Raw genomic sequence first — 16,135 nt, 5'->3', positions numbered from 1 at the left:
TCCATATTTGCATTTTTATTAAACCATGGTTTAAATATGCATTTAGGTCCTCGTTCGTAAAACACAACAATGTGTTTTTCTTGTGACAAAAAGAAGGAAGTGTTAAACAGAGTTATAAAATCTGATACCACCCTAGGACACATAGCAAGGCATTCAGAAATAATTTAAATTAAACTCCACCCTACAGGATGAAAAAAGAAACGGAACTGTAGACGTCCAAAACTCCAGCTAGTAGTCCAAGAATTGAGAACAGTGCATGTATGCAAGTCTTACGGTCAACCACACTAGTCTAGCTGACTTCAGAGGGACTGCAGCAGGTTTCACTGACTTTCAGTGCATTGGCTAAACATTCTTGTTTAAACAATCTGCAAGCAAACTAGTGGACCTTTTCATCTTTGGAAATCTGAAAAAAACAAACAGTAACTAACAGCACATGTCATCTAGACTCCTCCAGCTGCATTTCTTCATCATGACCTCCTAGTTAATACTCGACCGATCCAGAACCAGAGAACACTTCTGCTTTGTCTTCCGTCAAAGTGCCGAGGACGAAAATTCAGGAACACTTTTAGTGTCTTGTAAAAAAAAAACATCTCCCGGTTTTTTTTATTTCTTCAAATAAAAACAATAATATATAAAGGTCTGGGTAACGCAGTCTAAAGTCTGCATCCGTGTGGGCTCGGCAGCCCGCGACGCTGTCCTGGGATGAGTGGAAGAAGGTGCCAGGCCTCCGGAGAGCTGCTGGTGCCGTTCCGTGTGCCGTGGGCCGTGGGCTCGGTCCGCTGCGGTGATCTACTTGGCCACGTCTCCCAGCAGGTAGACGATGAGCTCGTAGGTGGAGAGCACGATGGCCGTGTTGGGGATCTGGCGGATGAGCTGGGCCATCAGTCCCCGGTAGAACGCCGGATAGCCCTCCTCCAGAGCCACTAGCCGGGCTGTCTGGAAGAAATACTTGTACTTGCTGCCCTCCTCCCTAAGTCTCGTTCGGATCACCTCTGAGGAGCAAGGGGAGAACACAAGACAACGTTTAGTCTAGGACTTGAAATGCACACCGTTCCAGGAACAGGCCAAAGCCAAGCGATTCCAAAAAAAACCCACCACCTGCATCTAATAATGTAATAATAATAATAATAATAATGTTTCTTTATTAAATACAATTTCTTGCATTAGGAATTTGTCTTTTCGCATACCCCAGCTTTTCTCCATGGAGACACAGATAGGGAGAGAGAAGCCTGGGGTCAGAGCGCAGGGTCTGCCATTGTACGGCGCCCCTGGAGCAGCTGGGGTGAAGGGCCTTGCTCAGGGGCCCAACAGAGTAGGATTCCTCTGCCGGCCGCGGGATTTGAACCGGCAACCTTCCAGTCACAGGCGCAGATCCTGAGCCACAGAGCCATCTGTGCTGGTATAGGACAGAAAGTGCTCCCTACCGTATTTATAAAGACACTGTCACATTAATATCACTCTTTAAACATCTTCTATTTTAACTGTGGTGTCAAACTTGACAATAATTCGATAGTTGCCAACCCTATTCATATATGGACAATTGCAAAACAGATCACAAGGGGGCAGTGTTGTACTTCGAATTTATTACTTTTTAATGGTGAACTAACTTTTCACAAAAGAAGACTTGACTGCAATGCCCGATCTTAGGCACAACCCCCTGAGAAAAAGGACACAATTGATTCCTTCTTCGCTCTTGTCCTTGGCTTCTTAAACACAGACGAGCAACGACCTATGTTTCTTTGTTGAATAAATCGCGTTTACTCTCACGTGTTTAAACGTACATCCTGGGTAACGAGGTGTTTGTAGAGGATTTGTGGGATGAATGACCAAGCAGTTAAGGTGGGGGGGTAAATGGGGTTCCCTCCTGGCACTGGCCCCTGGAGGCCTCACACCTACCGTGTGGGTACGCTATACAGGAGGCGCAGCCCTTGGCGAAGGCCGCGGCCGCCATCAGCCCCAGGAAATCCGTAGCCTCCTTCTCGCTCCCGCCGCTGGCTGGGGAGGCCATCTTGGAATTCGCCAGATGCTTCTTTAACGTTTCGTAAATGACGAAACAGATAATAGTCTCTGAGATCCCAGCGTAGGACGCCGTGAGTCCGCGGTAAAACCCACAGATGCCTTCCGTCCGATACACGTGTCTGGCGCACTGCAACGCGTTCATCTGCTTCACACCCCGTTCCCTGCAGGGGGCGACAGAGAGCCAGAATCAGCAGCCGGTCAGGAGGTGATGTCAGCTGTTCAAACACCACTTGCGTGTTAAAAAAACCCCAGCATAATCCTGTACAGGCACGTAGAAATTACAGTGACTTAAGTATGGATTCTCACATCAATTAATTTTTCCGTTTGGTTTACGGGAGGCTGTATTTTTACACATGCATGTTTAGAGTGTTCTGGTCGTGAAATGTCGCTTTAAAACATGCCAAAAAAAAAAAGAACTAATTTCACTCCGAGGAGTTAAAACAATCCACGGAGTGATTTTCAAACAACCCACTGGCTCACTTATACTTTCGACTGCTCATACACCTATCGGGAGACTTTCACTGCTTTGTTATTTGAGACAAAAGGGAAATCGCGATAATCATTCTAATCCTCCAACGTAACTTTTTTTAAGAATGAGAAAAAAAGAGAAGTAACTCTTCAACCAATTTCTATGTGTTCTTCACTTTATACCCAAAAATGTTTTGGAACGAACCGCTGCGTTTTCATATCTGGGCTGAAACTAATAATCTTAATAATTTAATAATAATAACGTTAGTAAAAATCAAGTGATAATGAGTAAGAGAGAACCGTTACTGAACTTTGCTCAGCTGTTTTTTTCTCGACTTGGAGGGCGTCCGTGTTGCCTGTGCTTCTATATTCTTACGAAATACGAATTGAAGATGCACACTGATCTTGTGTAAAACGTCATAACCTTTCTCATGCTCATACTTCCGGTTCCCACACGGAAAGAATGAGGAAATGGCTTCAATCAGACATCGACACGCGTGGGTGGGCGAACGCAGGGTGAGGAGCTGTGCTTCCCTCGCCGACGGGCTCAAATGCTGCAGACGCAAGCCTAATGCTCTTTTATCCTGGTAGTGTAAATTCTCACAGAATTACCATCTAATTATTTCTGCTGAAAAGATACCGTTCCATTTCCAATGGTGTGACACAGTGCGATTCTGACTCTGTATGCAAATCCCTCTGGATGGCTCCAAGCTTTTATGCAGCCTGAGTGAAGTTTGAATGCAACGCCGACAATCAGAATCAAATTTTATGGCACATTTCATCCTGACTAGGAATCGCAGGTGTCAAGAGTGCCAATACACGATTCTGACGGCATTCAACAATATGATATTGCTGACCTCTGCCCTTTCTATACCTGAATATAGACAGAGGTATTCCAACTCAACTGCGTCAAGAAGGATATTTATAATGTAGAGCAGGACGTGCCAGGAGATGCATGAGCTGTTTCATGTGCTAAAGAGGGCACACAGGAGACTCCTGCTTTTCAAACTGTCCACCACTGAAGTGATTCTCTTCAAGGACAGAACGTGCCGAATATATAAAATACGAGGAAGACAGCTTCCCTTTGATGTATGCAAAACTACTGTAGCTGAAACAACATAAAACATTTATCTGCATGTGAATGTCGCAGTAAGCCACAGATCTTCATACGTTCTCGGCAGTCCCGAGGGGCCATTCCTTCCCAGGCCCTCCAGAGGTGTACAGAAAGGGGATAGGATTCCGGAGTCGGGACCTGTTTTACCTTCTTTCCAGCTGCATTCGGGTTTTCACCATCCAGATTGGGTTCATCAGGGAGTTCGTGATGAAAGCTGCAACAAGGAGGAGGGGAAAAAAAAACAAGAGCTTAATACTGTACTTCTCCAAAACATCATCCTCCAGCCTGCTCTCCACATCCCACTGGACCCCAGGAAACAGAGCCATTCGCCCCCTCCCCCGTCTAGTTTGTAGTCATCTGATCCAAGGATCTCCTCCAGCCATCTTCTTGAAGGAAGCCGCAGTACGGGTTTCAACAACTTGGCTGGGCAGCTTGTTCCAGACTCCCACAACCCTCTGCGTAAAGAAGCGTCTCCCGTTCTCGGTTTTAATGCACTTCCACAGAGCTTGCACATGAGATCTCTGGTCTGTTTCACTGTTCCCTTCTGTAGAAGTCCGCTCGGTTTTTACGAAGTCAGTGCCTTCGAGGATCTTGAATATTTGTACGAGGGCCCCTGACAGCTGTCTCTGCTGCAGATTAAAGAGGTTCAGTTCCTTCACCCCGTCCGTGCAGGATGGCCTCTTAAACCCCAGAACGCACCTGGTTTCTCTTTACTAGCCTGACTCCTTAGCGGTGTCTTTTTTTAGCGATTTGTTTTCAGCAGCAACATCTTCCTTCACATAAGAAGGAACACCCTGGTATTTTACCTGTCGGACGGGGTGGGGAAAAAATGTTTTGAAAAAGCCAGAGAATCACTGCAGTTGTTTTTCTGAACGGACTGTTCCAAACCTCAAAGAGCACTTTTTTTTTCTTTTTAAGCAGACGGCGTTCCTCTAAACAAAGCAGGTGGTGGAACTTGTATTTGGCAAACCTATAAAAGCAGAGGCACTGTCTGGCGTGCGCGATCAGTCACGCAGTGGTGCAGGGTGTATAATTAGCGCACATGATCTCTGCAAGCGAGAGGCAAATTCCTCAACCGCCGTGGAAAGCCCAGCTGATGCCAGCAGTTGTGTTTCATAACAAGAGCACTTCAGCCAGATCGCAGGGGTTCTGTTTCCTCCACACCGGCCCAGGAACAGCACATCAAACACAGAGATGCGAGGAAGCAGAGATCCCCCCCACCCACCCCCCAAAGGAAGATGCGTTTTAATTTGCTGAAACGATCCCACCTCATTTCACCCACGATCCCGAGAAGAGGAAAAAGACTCACCCGCGAAACCCGCAGAGCACATGTGCACGACGCCACTGTTCGGCACGAATACAGTGTTGAACTTCTCCTTGGATTTGGAGTAGGCAGCAAAGTAGATCGCTCTGGGTGGGAGGACACAACGAGAGAGAAAGAGAGAGAGTTGGGATGAGGAACAAACAGAGGAACGATATGGGGGGGACGATACAGGCAGAACCCCCCCACCCCATCTAAAGGGGGCTCCACTGAGTCTCAGTGTTTGTTTTGGCTGACTAAGGGAGAGCAGAAGGTTATCAGCCTGAGCAGAATACGTTTCTAATTTACTCATGTCTAAAGCTAAACATCTACAGGTCAATGGCAGAGGCATAATTCACAATCGTGAATCGTGATTATACAAATCCAGATGAAAACTGCAAATGTATAATGGGTGTGTACATGGCACTTTTTAGTCTTGTGCTCTTTTAGCAATGATTGATACCCTCCGTTTTGTTCCACACTGATCTCTTTGAACAGGTTCTGGAACAGCCTGCACTGGCAGAGCTGAAAAGGCCTGAGTAAGCACCCAGCTCCTCCTTTATTGTACTGCTGCTTCATGAATGGCTGCCTTGCTTCTGCATACCAAAAGCACCGGGACAGCCGGCCTGGCAGCCAGCACAATAATCTCTCTGCACTCTCATCCCCAAATCCTGCCTTGAACACCCCTGACAGGGGGAAACAGTATGTTTCACTTCCACGTTTCGAGCAGTGGCCAGGGGTGCGCTACCTGAAAAGTTACAGGTTCAAATCCCAGGTTTGGCATTGCTTTTGTACCCTAGATTAAGGAACCTTACCTGAATTCGTGCAATAAAATACCCAGCTGTGTAAATGGGTGCAAATGTTACATTGCTCCAGATAAAATCATCAGCCAAATAATATTTAGTAATCAAGCCCTCTGACAGCTGCATTTTCCCTCCTGCAATATACGATTACCCTGTTGTTACCTCACTTGAGCGCCGAAAGCAGTTATTGAAACTGGCCGTTACGTCACGTACAGCCATGCAGAAAAGAGCATGTTCCCCCAGGCTAGGGGGTTAATTACTCCAAGTGTCATTGTTTTCCTGCCCAACACTCATTGTGTAAAGAGCCCAGCAAGGGGGACGTGTTATAATGTAACAAGGGACAGGAAGAAAAACAGCTCTGCCCAATAAGAAAGCGTTTTGCTCTCTTCCCCCTCCTTTCTGAGAAGCTTAGGCCTCCGTGACCTTGATGACCTGACAGGCTCAGTGCTGTTTGTACCGAGAATCAAGGGTGAAAGAGTACAGGAAGTACAATCACACGCTCTGTCTCATCACGTCAGGACAGAAAGCCTCTGTAACTCCCATGTGGCACCAACTGGCCGCTGTCTTACTCAACAGGCAGCACTGTTTACAACCTCCTGTCTCTCCGGGCAACTTATTAACCAAGGCATCAAAAACATTTTGACCATGCAGAGCGGTTTCCCAATAGCGTGGCGTGTGTTGCGCACCGTCAAAACAACGGTAACACAAACAATCACAGCCAAGAACTCTCCTCGAGATCAACGCCCACAGTGAAAAATCACCACGCTCTCACGCCAACCCAGAACACACCCATTCAAGCCCGTTCCTACCTGGAAGGGGCTACGCCAACAAGATTGGGCCCCAGGCCCCTGAAGAGTGACCTCGGGCCTTCTTTCTCCAAAATGGACCTGGAAAAAAAGAACATACCATTTGGAGCAATGAAAACGGTTCTCCCACTCCACTACACAAGAGGCAATTTGCATTGTTCCTTGCAGTGCTTTTCCTTTGTTATGCATCAGCCGATTTTGTAAGCTCATAGTTCATCCTATACATAGTTCTGTATTCTGTAGCAAAAAAGTACCCTTTTAGTTTTATTTGTGTGTAGTGATTACTCAACCAGACTTGATTCGTAAATGTGACTGATCAGCTGCCACAGCACTTCATACGGCAGCTCATGTATCGTTTCATCAAGATGTTACATTTGTAACATCTGAAGACTGATAAATGACATGTTTTCAACACCATCAAGTATTGAAATACATTTTGCACACGCGTATGAGCTGTTTATTTTTTCCTATGGAGTTTGTAATAATAGGTATTTGAGTTAAGGACATCAGATAAGTTATAATCAGAAACTTGTGGGCTTACATCCCAGGTGGAATGGTACGTTTGTACCCTTCAGCAAGACTCAATTTTATTACTAATTTCTTTATTCCGTTTAGCCCGATTCCATAGCAACACTAAAAAGCTCAAGGCACTTTCGGTGATCATTTACTCCCAAAGCGCCTTATTGCTAGTGCAAGTCAATTCACCTCTGCCTATTCTGGCAAGCACATCTCTGTGCTATCTGGGCGCAGGTGAGAAAACAATTAACAAGCATCTGTGGGAGAGATAAGGTGCGACACACAAGTATGCAATCAATCGAAAAGAAATCGAACACACAACCATCCTATACTGGAGCGACCACAGGTCTCTAGGAAACGGCAGCAGCCAGGATAAAAATCGGAGACCACCATATTAGAAGATTGTGCGAGAGCTCTTTTAAGCCATTCCCTTAGCGTTTGGTCAACTTTGAACTTTTCTGAGGAGAGACAACATGGGTAGCAAGCACTATAGTACCAACAGGACTAGATACCGGATTGTGCAATAAAACAGAAGCGTGGATTTTTGATGAACCGCTGTATGGCACACAGGGAAACGAAGGGCTCCGTGCCACAAAAAGAATGACTTTTCAAGGGATGAGCAGGCTAGCTACTTAACGATTCACCAGCTTTTTAGTTCCCAGCAATTACCACTATTATTAGAAAAATTCCTAAAAAAAAACACACGCAAGTGTTAAAAGAAAACAATATTCTTTTTTAGCGTATTTAACACAAGTCCTACAACAGATTCACCAACTGCATACACTTCGAATTTTGCCTATTTGCTGTTTTGAGATAATGGCCCTCAACAAGAGAGTCAGACTATTCATTTCTGGCTACAGTCAGCGTCAGCAGACGACAGAGACGCAGCCCTGTGCTGCCCTGGGTGTAATTTACGCTCTAGCTCTGGAGGTTTCCAAGGCCCTCGGTGCTGGTAATGAAAAGGTCTCGCTCGGTTTCAATTTCAAGCTTCTGAGAGTCAGCTAAGGAAAAAAAAAAACGCCGGTCCCTGGCAGTCACGCGGCAGAGATACAGTAGCACGGCTGAGAAGCAGACCAGGGCTGCCAGGCCAGAGATCTCTACCCATAAAGAGGAAGCCTGCCCAGACAGACAGCAGCGATTAAGAGCTGGGCGGCGCAAAAAGAGGGGAGCTGCCTCTTGGCAACACAGCAACTGGAACACAACGGCAAATGCGGGGCCACAATTCTCAGCGCAGGGGGCGCAGAATGGTTTAACGAGATCTGCAAAAGGCAGTCATGGGGCGCTTAAAATTTAACTTTGTACTTACCTAGAAAGATTTAATTTTCAGACTCAACGACCAGAAAACAGGACTCGGCACTAGTTTTTAAGCTAGAAAATGACCTTTACTTTTCCCTTACTTTTTTTCTAGTTTTTCTTTCTGCAGAACCTACAGTCATTTAAAACCTCTTTTCTAACTTTCTAACTGATAGAAAATTATAGCTTCAAAGAGAGGAAGGGGTCCAAGGCTCTATAGGAGTTAATACAAACTGAAAGGACTTCAGTCCAGGTGGGACGTCATCTCAGATTTTAATTTCCTGAAGGCTGCTCATCAGGAGGCTTTTACTGCACGTAAGCGCAAGCCAAGTCCCAGAGCAGACGTCACACGGGAGGCAGCGTTCCCCTCCGTGGTCCGATCTTCCTTGGAACTGCACTTGGAACGGCCAGCTCAGAGATGCCCAAAATAGGTCACCCTCGCCCGCGCACAGCAAGCACTGTCTCTCTGCACGTTGCAGGAGGACTTCCACACCAGCTGCGTCCAGCGAAGGCTGGTACAATCCTTTGTGTCTGCAGACCCCTTTGCACCAGGTAATGGTGATGCATGAGCCTACTTGGGTTAAGAATCGCTGGTGAAAAGACATAACAGAGCTGATCTGCTGGATGAGGCCTTGACCACAGCTTAGAACGAGTCTGAGCCTTTTCGAGATGCAGCGCCGACTTTCTGTTCCTTTAATACGCCGGGAAGCAAGGTTAGCAAATAACCCGGTGCTGACGAGACGCCGTTACCTCAACACTTGGAAGAGACCCGGGGCCACAGGCGAAGGCCGGATCATGCCCGTGCCGTTCAGGGTGCCCAGCTGGACCTGGAAGATGGGGCGCAGCGACAGGCCGGAGGACTGCAGCCGGGTCTTGATGACCTCCAGGGGGCACGTCATGATAGCGCCCACTGTCCCACCGCACCTGCGCACAGGAAAACACCCACAGATTGAGGGCGTGTTCCTCCTGCAGGACGCTAACCAGACCTCCGGAACCTCAACACTTGAACACCTTTCCTTTCCCCCATCCCTCCCTGCACACATTCCACAGGATAAACTGCTACTGTGTGGACCAGGATTTTCCAACTCTTTGCGGGACTCTTTTTTCCAGTAATTCCTCTGTCGACCTGGCAATAAGAAAGTCATAGTAAACGAATTTCATGCCAATTACCTCCCAGCTGCTCCTGCAGGAGCCTTTTTTTTTTACAAACCATATCACTTCAAAAACCTGTTTTAATGTAGATTTAAGTCAAAATCTATAGCATACAAAAGCAAATGTCTTCATCTGTTTCCAAATCCAGGAGTAAGGAGTTATTTTCCATTTTTTAGCCTTCATTTTTGTCTTAATTTGAATTTCATTTACATTAAGTGCACCCTACAGTTCTATGTAGAGACAGGCTCTTAATCCCCCCTGAATAAAAGCAGCTAAAATCCCACTCCGGATTCCTGCTGATTCCTAGGCTGAAGGTTAGCACACCTTCAGTGCGAGCTCACTCTGATGCATGAGAGTGTGTGGGCATTCCAACGCGGATTTGTTTTTCCCAGAAACTGATTCTGACACTGTAAATGTGAAAATAAATGAAAATCCTCCAATCACAACAAAGCAATAATTAGCAAAATCGGGTTCAAAGATTAACCTCAATGCATAGCAGGGAAGGTTTCTGTAGCGCAGTGCTTGTTTCTTTCCTGGTTTATCTTTGAACTGTGGAAGGAATGACAAATGTTATCAATGGAAAAAGGTTAAAAACTTCTGTTCCAGGAAAAAAAACAACAACACTTTTTGTTCAGATGTTATCAGCTTGTCAGTGAACATAAGAATGGTTACAAACAACAGGCCTGTCTGAAAGAGCTCAGGTTGTTGAATGTGTTATTTTGTTTAAACTCCCATAACCCTTTGCATAAAGATATGCCTCCCGTAGTCAGATTTAAACCAATGCTTTTGTTTTCCTGTGAGAAAATGGCAGAAGTCACACTAGACATTTAGAACTTAGGTTATCTTGTTATCCAGTCAGCCGCCACTGTCCTTCCAAAGACCTACAATGAAAAGAAGCTGCAATCTTTGGAGAGAAGCTTTTCATACCTTAATATCTTGCAAGCAGTTAAATCCTTAAACACAGGCAAAATGCCTGCCAGGGGACCGAGTTAATTTTACACTTCTACAGACGCAGCGTGCACTCACTTGTGAAACTCTCGCAGTTTGAGCAATCTGTTCAAATCAAGGGACATGACTCTTTCACACCCCTTTCTGTCAGCTGAACCGTATTCCTGGAGCCCGTTTCCACTGCGAGTTTCTTTAGTGAAGCTCAGCTTTGTTTCACCCCCCAGTTGTTTAAATCATCAAGAACGAATGGAGTGACCAGCAGCAGTAAGAGGGGAGCCCTAATGCACAGCACAGGCAGGTCAGAAGTGCTGGGCTTCACAACAGGACCATCATCTGGGATGTCAGACGCTTCAAGGGCTGGTTAAGTAAAAAGGTGTTTTAACGTTTACTCTAGTTGTTCTGCAAAAGCATTAGATATTGAAAGAAGCTCCTTATCCTACTGTCCTCGATGCCTCATGGCAAAGACAGCATTATTACAGTGAGTATGGAGAGAAAGAGTTACACAGCACAAGCCTTTAGGCTTAATCTCCACTTTGCTTCTTTGTTTCTCAGTGACCGATGTTATCCTCCCCCCAAAAGTTAACTTTAAAAGCCCGCACACTTCATCACAGGGATTAAAGTTCACATTTAAGGTTGTTTTTTTTTTTAAAAAAAGTGTTTACGGACAATCCTCTCAAAACCCGCGTCTGTTTGTCTAGCTGCTCTGAGGTTCACTTAGAACAAACAGAAAGTTGCACCTGACGCAGGCCGGATCACAGGGCGTTACACCTGCAGAGAGGGGCTTGCGTGAACCGACTGGAACGCACCGGGCGAAACAAACCAATAAATTATAATTCCTCACATTTATATAGCGCTTTTCTGGACACTCCACTCAAAGCGCTTTACAGGTAATGGGGACTCCTCTCCTCCACCCCCAATGTGCAGCCCCACCTGGATGATGTGACGGCAAACATAGTGCGCCAGAATGCTCCCCACACATCAGCTATCAGTGGGGAGGAGAGCAGAGTGATGGAGCCAATTCATAGATGGGGATTATTAGGAGGCCGATTGGAAATTTAGCCAAGACACCGGGGTTACACCCCTACTCTTTTCGAGAAACGCCCTGGGATTTTTAATGACCACAGAGAGTCAGGACCTCGGTTTTACTTCTCAGCCGAAGGACGGCGCCTGTTTACAGTATAGTGTCCCCGTCACTATACTGGGGCATTAGGACCCACATGGACCGCAGGGTGAGCGCCCCCTGCTGGCCCCACTAACACCTCTTCCAGCAGCAGCCTTAGTTTTTCCCAGGAGTCTCCCATCCAGGTACTGGCCAGGCTCACACCTGCTGATCTTCAGTGGGCTGCCAGCTGTGAGTTGCAAAGTGATATGGCTGCTGGCAAAAAAATAAAGACTACACCCACAGCGAAGCACAGCCTGGCCAAGGACGTTCATTCCAGGGGGCAAAGAGAGGAAATCTCTTAATAGTACTAAAGTATTTATCATTTTATTATCTTTTTTTCATTAATTAAACTCATGTCCAGTTTGGACAGTCTAGCCTTTCATTATTACACTATGATTTTTTATCTGTAGTGTTTGTTACATTGGCTTGTTAAATATTTACCCGTTTGAGAACATCAACACTGCAGTTTCCTGCGAGCAACTCCCCATGCAAGACAAAGTTTAACCCCTAAAAGTACCTTAAAAACAGGTAAAAAAAAAGACTAATCATAGAAAACCAAGGCCTCCTACAGCAACGCCGTTTTGTCACTGGCTGTAACAGCACGAAAGCGTGGGACAGGCAAAAAGGAAAATTTTCCACATTAAGAAACGATGAAGACTATTTTAGTTTGTACTTCATGAGGGGTAGAACTTATTCCTTCAATTATTCCGGGCTCCCGGAGGAAAAGAAAGAGTGAAAAACATAACAGTCTTACAGGCATCCAACAAGCGTGTCAACCTTATCCTTCATCAGAAACTAGCCTCTGCATAACCTGCAAGAGAGGCGGTACGACTGACTGCTGATCTCCTGATCCGGACGGGAGGAGGTGTGCCGCCTTTCGATTTGCTGGTTGAACCACCGCAAAAAAAAAAAGGCAGCAGCCGGCTTCCCAGCTGCCGGGGCCGAGGCGCTGTCTCCCAGTATCAGCGCGGTTAATGATTGGCTTCTGCAGGGAGAGACCACCGGCAGCCAGGCCCGCGTCACACCAGACGGCACTTCGTCGATTTTTAATTTTTGGCTACGACCTGTCGTGTGCGTTTGACTCCTAGAACCTGTGTTCGCTTGGCTGATCAATTGCGTCGATGGAAAAGGACAAGGAGGGGGACCAGCGGGTGCACCCCCGAAGACAGCCCGGGGATCATCAAAGGGGCCACGCCATGCATTGATGGCTGCAGGACACCTGCACAGGCTATAATCTAAGCGCCTGGCAGTTCATTTCATGCTAGATGTTGCCAGCTCCCCCGTTACCTGAGAACTGGGGCTCCGAGTACGTGCAGACTGGAGTACGTGTTTCACACGAAGCGATCAGCACCTTTTAAAGACGTGCATCCCTGCCATGTCCTGTTTGTTAAATTTAGTATGCCCTCCCTGAACTACCGGGTCCCCGATCTTGTGACCAAACCCGGCGCTTTTAATAAATAGGTTAATAAAGGTTGCAGGGGAGGGGAAAGAACAGGAGGCTTATTTAAAAACGAAATCGAAATTCCGAAAATAAACTATAGAAAAGAAAAAAACAGCAATGCATGAGTTCTCCATCGGCACTGTGCCCACTGAAGTCATTTGGATGAAGTCTTTTCCCCATATGTAAACAGCTATGTAAATGCAATTAATTAATTCAGTGATCGCGTCGCGTACAGACTGCTCACAATGTAGAACTGCAAAACTTGAATATCGGGGTCGAGTAGTCCTCTATCCAGTTTTAGCACGCAGAATCGTGCCTTTCCATGCTATACCTTTAAATACCGTGCGAGCTTGTTTGAAGGCATAATATGAATTAATTTTCAGTAAAAACAAAAAGACTTCCAGCACAAACAACATGAAACCAAACCGAAGAGCATTCGAGCCTTCGTATACGTGTCCTTAACAACCCGAAGAAACAACATCTTTCACCTTTCAGCAGATCTGTTCATGAAACGCATTCAGGAGGTTGCATAACGCTAAACCAGGCGTCTATAAGCAATAGCTCAGAGGCCTGAACCACTCTGGACTCTGTGCAATACTTTCAACAGTTGGACTACATCATTTAAAGACCGCTGCTGTGGGACAGCTGTTAAATTTGCCTGAAACCTCTTGTTTTCTAATCTAACTCGCATCATTTGAAGAGAAGACACCATACCGTCCCTCCTGATAAAATACTACACCACGCTGCATTCACGTGCCAATCTCCCGCTCCACACTACAGCTGAAATTTAAGATATAAACATTCTGTTCAAAGTAACTTAAAACATCCAACACGTCGGTCCCAAACAACCCTTCGAGACTTCATCTGTCTGAAAACATCTTAACCCGCCGCCTCTCTCACAGAAATGCACCGCACAAAGTTCCGCCAACCCGGTACAGACGCACTCAAATGTCATTTTCAGTTTTACAAGGTTAAACAATTCCAATATGTCAGAGCCACAGGCAAGACGTGCCTCGTCGCCTTTAAAACCTCACGGCCAAGTCCACACGAATGCGCTGTGCTGAAAGGTTTCATAAATACTCGGATCGCAGCTCTGTGCCGTTGTTTATTTAAAAAAAAACTTTAATTGCTCAGACGGCCACCGCGACACCCCTGAGTTCACCAAGAACAGGAGACCAACGTCAGATACAATTTCATCATCTTTCGCGTTCAGCTAAGAATCGTGAGAAATGAACAAAAGAACTCACCCTCCAGCAAACAGATGCAAAAACGTATCTTTCTGGGCCATCGTCAGGGTGTCATCGTCGGCTGCTGACTTTCGTTCGAGGGGATTTATTGTTTGAATTACCCCCGATAGGAAATGTGCGACAGCCCCCCAACGCTAGCTCCCAGCCGGCTAATTCTCGCTCGGAGCTTCGCAGTGCGCAAAATCCGTACAGGAAGCTGATGACGTCAGGGAGGCGGGTCGGGGGTGTTGTCCCTGACGTCACGCTTGCGTGTGGGGGATAAAAACAGCTGACGGGAGGAGACTCGGGCTTCATCTGCGTGACTCCCTATTTCTGGCCACAGCGTTCTTCTTGTGTGGTAACATGCACAATTAAAATTTGGATGGAAAGGAGTACCCTTTCTTTCATTCTATTCCATTTTTTTTTGCTGTTCGCTATGAACACGTGTATTAAGTTGTTCAAGTAGGCACCTGCGCCAGCATGCGTGGGCTGCAAAGGAACAAGTACAGGTTTATCCCCCTGCTGAAAAAGGTTCTCACCCGAAGAAGGCACCACAGCCGAAACGTTGTGTTTCTTTTCTTCTATTTTTAGCAGGGAGTAAGACTTTACTTGTGCCTGTACATAAAGTTTACGCAAACATGAAGTGGACCGTCGTGCATTTAAATACTGTTCATGAATACATACAAAATGGTCTGGAGGCATGTTCGATATGTTCAGCTATGATAAATAAATCGCAGGTTCAATATTCCCATCCCTACTTATTTATGATTATTGAGAATGAGAATGATACATGAGAATGAGGAATGAGGAAAGCCACTTCCCGCAGCCAGGAACGTTATCTGAGCTGCCCCAGGAGCTACAGCACATTGCACTATACACACATGTGGTGCTGTGTTGCAGTTTTAAGCAGCAGTGTGGTAGTTAGTCAAATGCAGGTTTCTGAACAAACCAATGATCGTTCCTGGATATATCTTCATGCTATCTTCATAGATATGAATGCTATCTGCATAGATATGAATATCTATGCAATATCTGCATAGAGTTTGCATGTTGTCCCATGTTTATGGGCACACTTACCCAACCACTTTTTTTGAGAAGTGGTTCTCTCCCTAATTGGCTAACTATACTGGGGTATTAGGACCCACTGCTGGCCCCCAGTGGGCTGCCAGAGTTGCAGAGTGATATGGCTGCTGGCTGATGTGATGCGACGGCAGCCATAGCTGCACCAGAACACTCCCCCCACCCCAGCTCTCAGTGGGGAGGAGAGCAGAGTGATGAAGCCAGTTCAGAGACGGGGGTTATTAGGAGGCCAATGGCCACTTTTTTTGAGAAGTGGTTCTCTCCCTAATTGGCTTCTTCCATATTATTATTAGGACCTACATGGACCACAGGGTGAGTACTGACCAGCCTCACTCTTGCTTAGCTTCAGTGGGCTGCCAGTTGTGAGTTGCAGAGTGATATAGCTGCACCAGAACACTCACCCCACACCAGCTATCAGTGGCAGAGCAGAGAGAGAGCAGAGTTATATAGCCAATTCATAGAGGGGGATTATTAGGAGGCCATGATTGATATGGGCCAATGGGAAATTTGGCCAGGACGGCGGGGTTACACCCCTACTCTTTTCGAGAAACGCCCTGGGATTTTTAACAACCACAGAGAGTCAGGACCTCGGTTTTACGTCTCAGCCGAATGACGGCGCCTGTTTACAGTATAGTGTCCCTGTCAAGTACCCACATGGGCCGCAGGGTGAGCGCCCCCTGCTGGCCCCACTAACACCTCTTCCAGCAGCAACCTTAGTTTTTCCCAGGAGGTCTCCCATCCAGGTACTGGCCAGGCTCACACCTGCTGAGCTCCAGTGGGCTGCCAGTTGTGAGTTGCAGAGTGATA

General features: G+C 46.4%; 1 protein-coding gene across 2 annotated transcripts; it reads right to left on the bottom strand.

Moving 5' to 3' along the window:
* On the bottom strand, nucleotides 1-14,452 carry slc25a33 (solute carrier family 25 member 33). 2 transcript variants are annotated; one of them, XM_015337305.2, is made up of 8 exons: nucleotides 14,270-14,452; nucleotides 9,956-10,020; nucleotides 9,070-9,243; nucleotides 6,514-6,591; nucleotides 4,911-5,011; nucleotides 3,749-3,815; nucleotides 1,897-2,180; nucleotides 1-992 (listed from the first exon to the last, which is right to left on the bottom strand). In XM_015337305.2, the coding sequence occupies exons 3-8, from the start codon at nucleotides 9,216-9,218 to the stop codon at nucleotides 790-792; spliced, it is 882 nt and encodes a 293-aa protein (XP_015192791.1). In that variant the 5' UTR covers nucleotides 9,219-9,243; nucleotides 9,956-10,020; nucleotides 14,270-14,452; the 3' UTR covers nucleotides 1-789. The 2 variants fall into 2 exon arrangements, with proteins under 2 accessions (XP_015192791.1, XP_006642052.1); XM_006641989.3 differs by lacking the exon at nucleotides 9,956-10,020.
* Between the last annotated feature and the right edge of the window lie 1,683 nt (nucleotides 14,453-16,135).

This window comes from Lepisosteus oculatus, chromosome 25, assembly GCF_040954835.1.
Source record: "Lepisosteus oculatus isolate fLepOcu1 chromosome 25, fLepOcu1.hap2, whole genome shotgun sequence".
NCBI lineage: Eukaryota > Metazoa > Chordata > Actinopteri > Semionotiformes > Lepisosteidae > Lepisosteus > Lepisosteus oculatus.
Note: the sequence above shows the minus strand (reverse complement) of the source record. Positions and strands in the feature narration are given on the sequence as shown.

Excerpts from the sequence above, each read along its gene's own strand:
- slc25a33 (XM_006641989.3), bottom strand. The coding sequence starts at position 14,310 with ATGGCCCAGAAAGATACGTTTTTGCATCTGTTTGCTGGAGG. Across the intron at positions 5,012-6,513 it reads GTTGGCGTAGCCCCTTCCAG|AGCGATCTACTTTGCTGCCT; the intron begins GTAGGAACGGGC and ends CCTCCCACCCAG. Across the intron at positions 3,816-4,910 it reads GTGCTCTGCGGGTTTCGCGG|CTTTCATCACGAACTCCCTG; the intron begins GTGAGTCTTTTT and ends TCCTTGTTGCAG.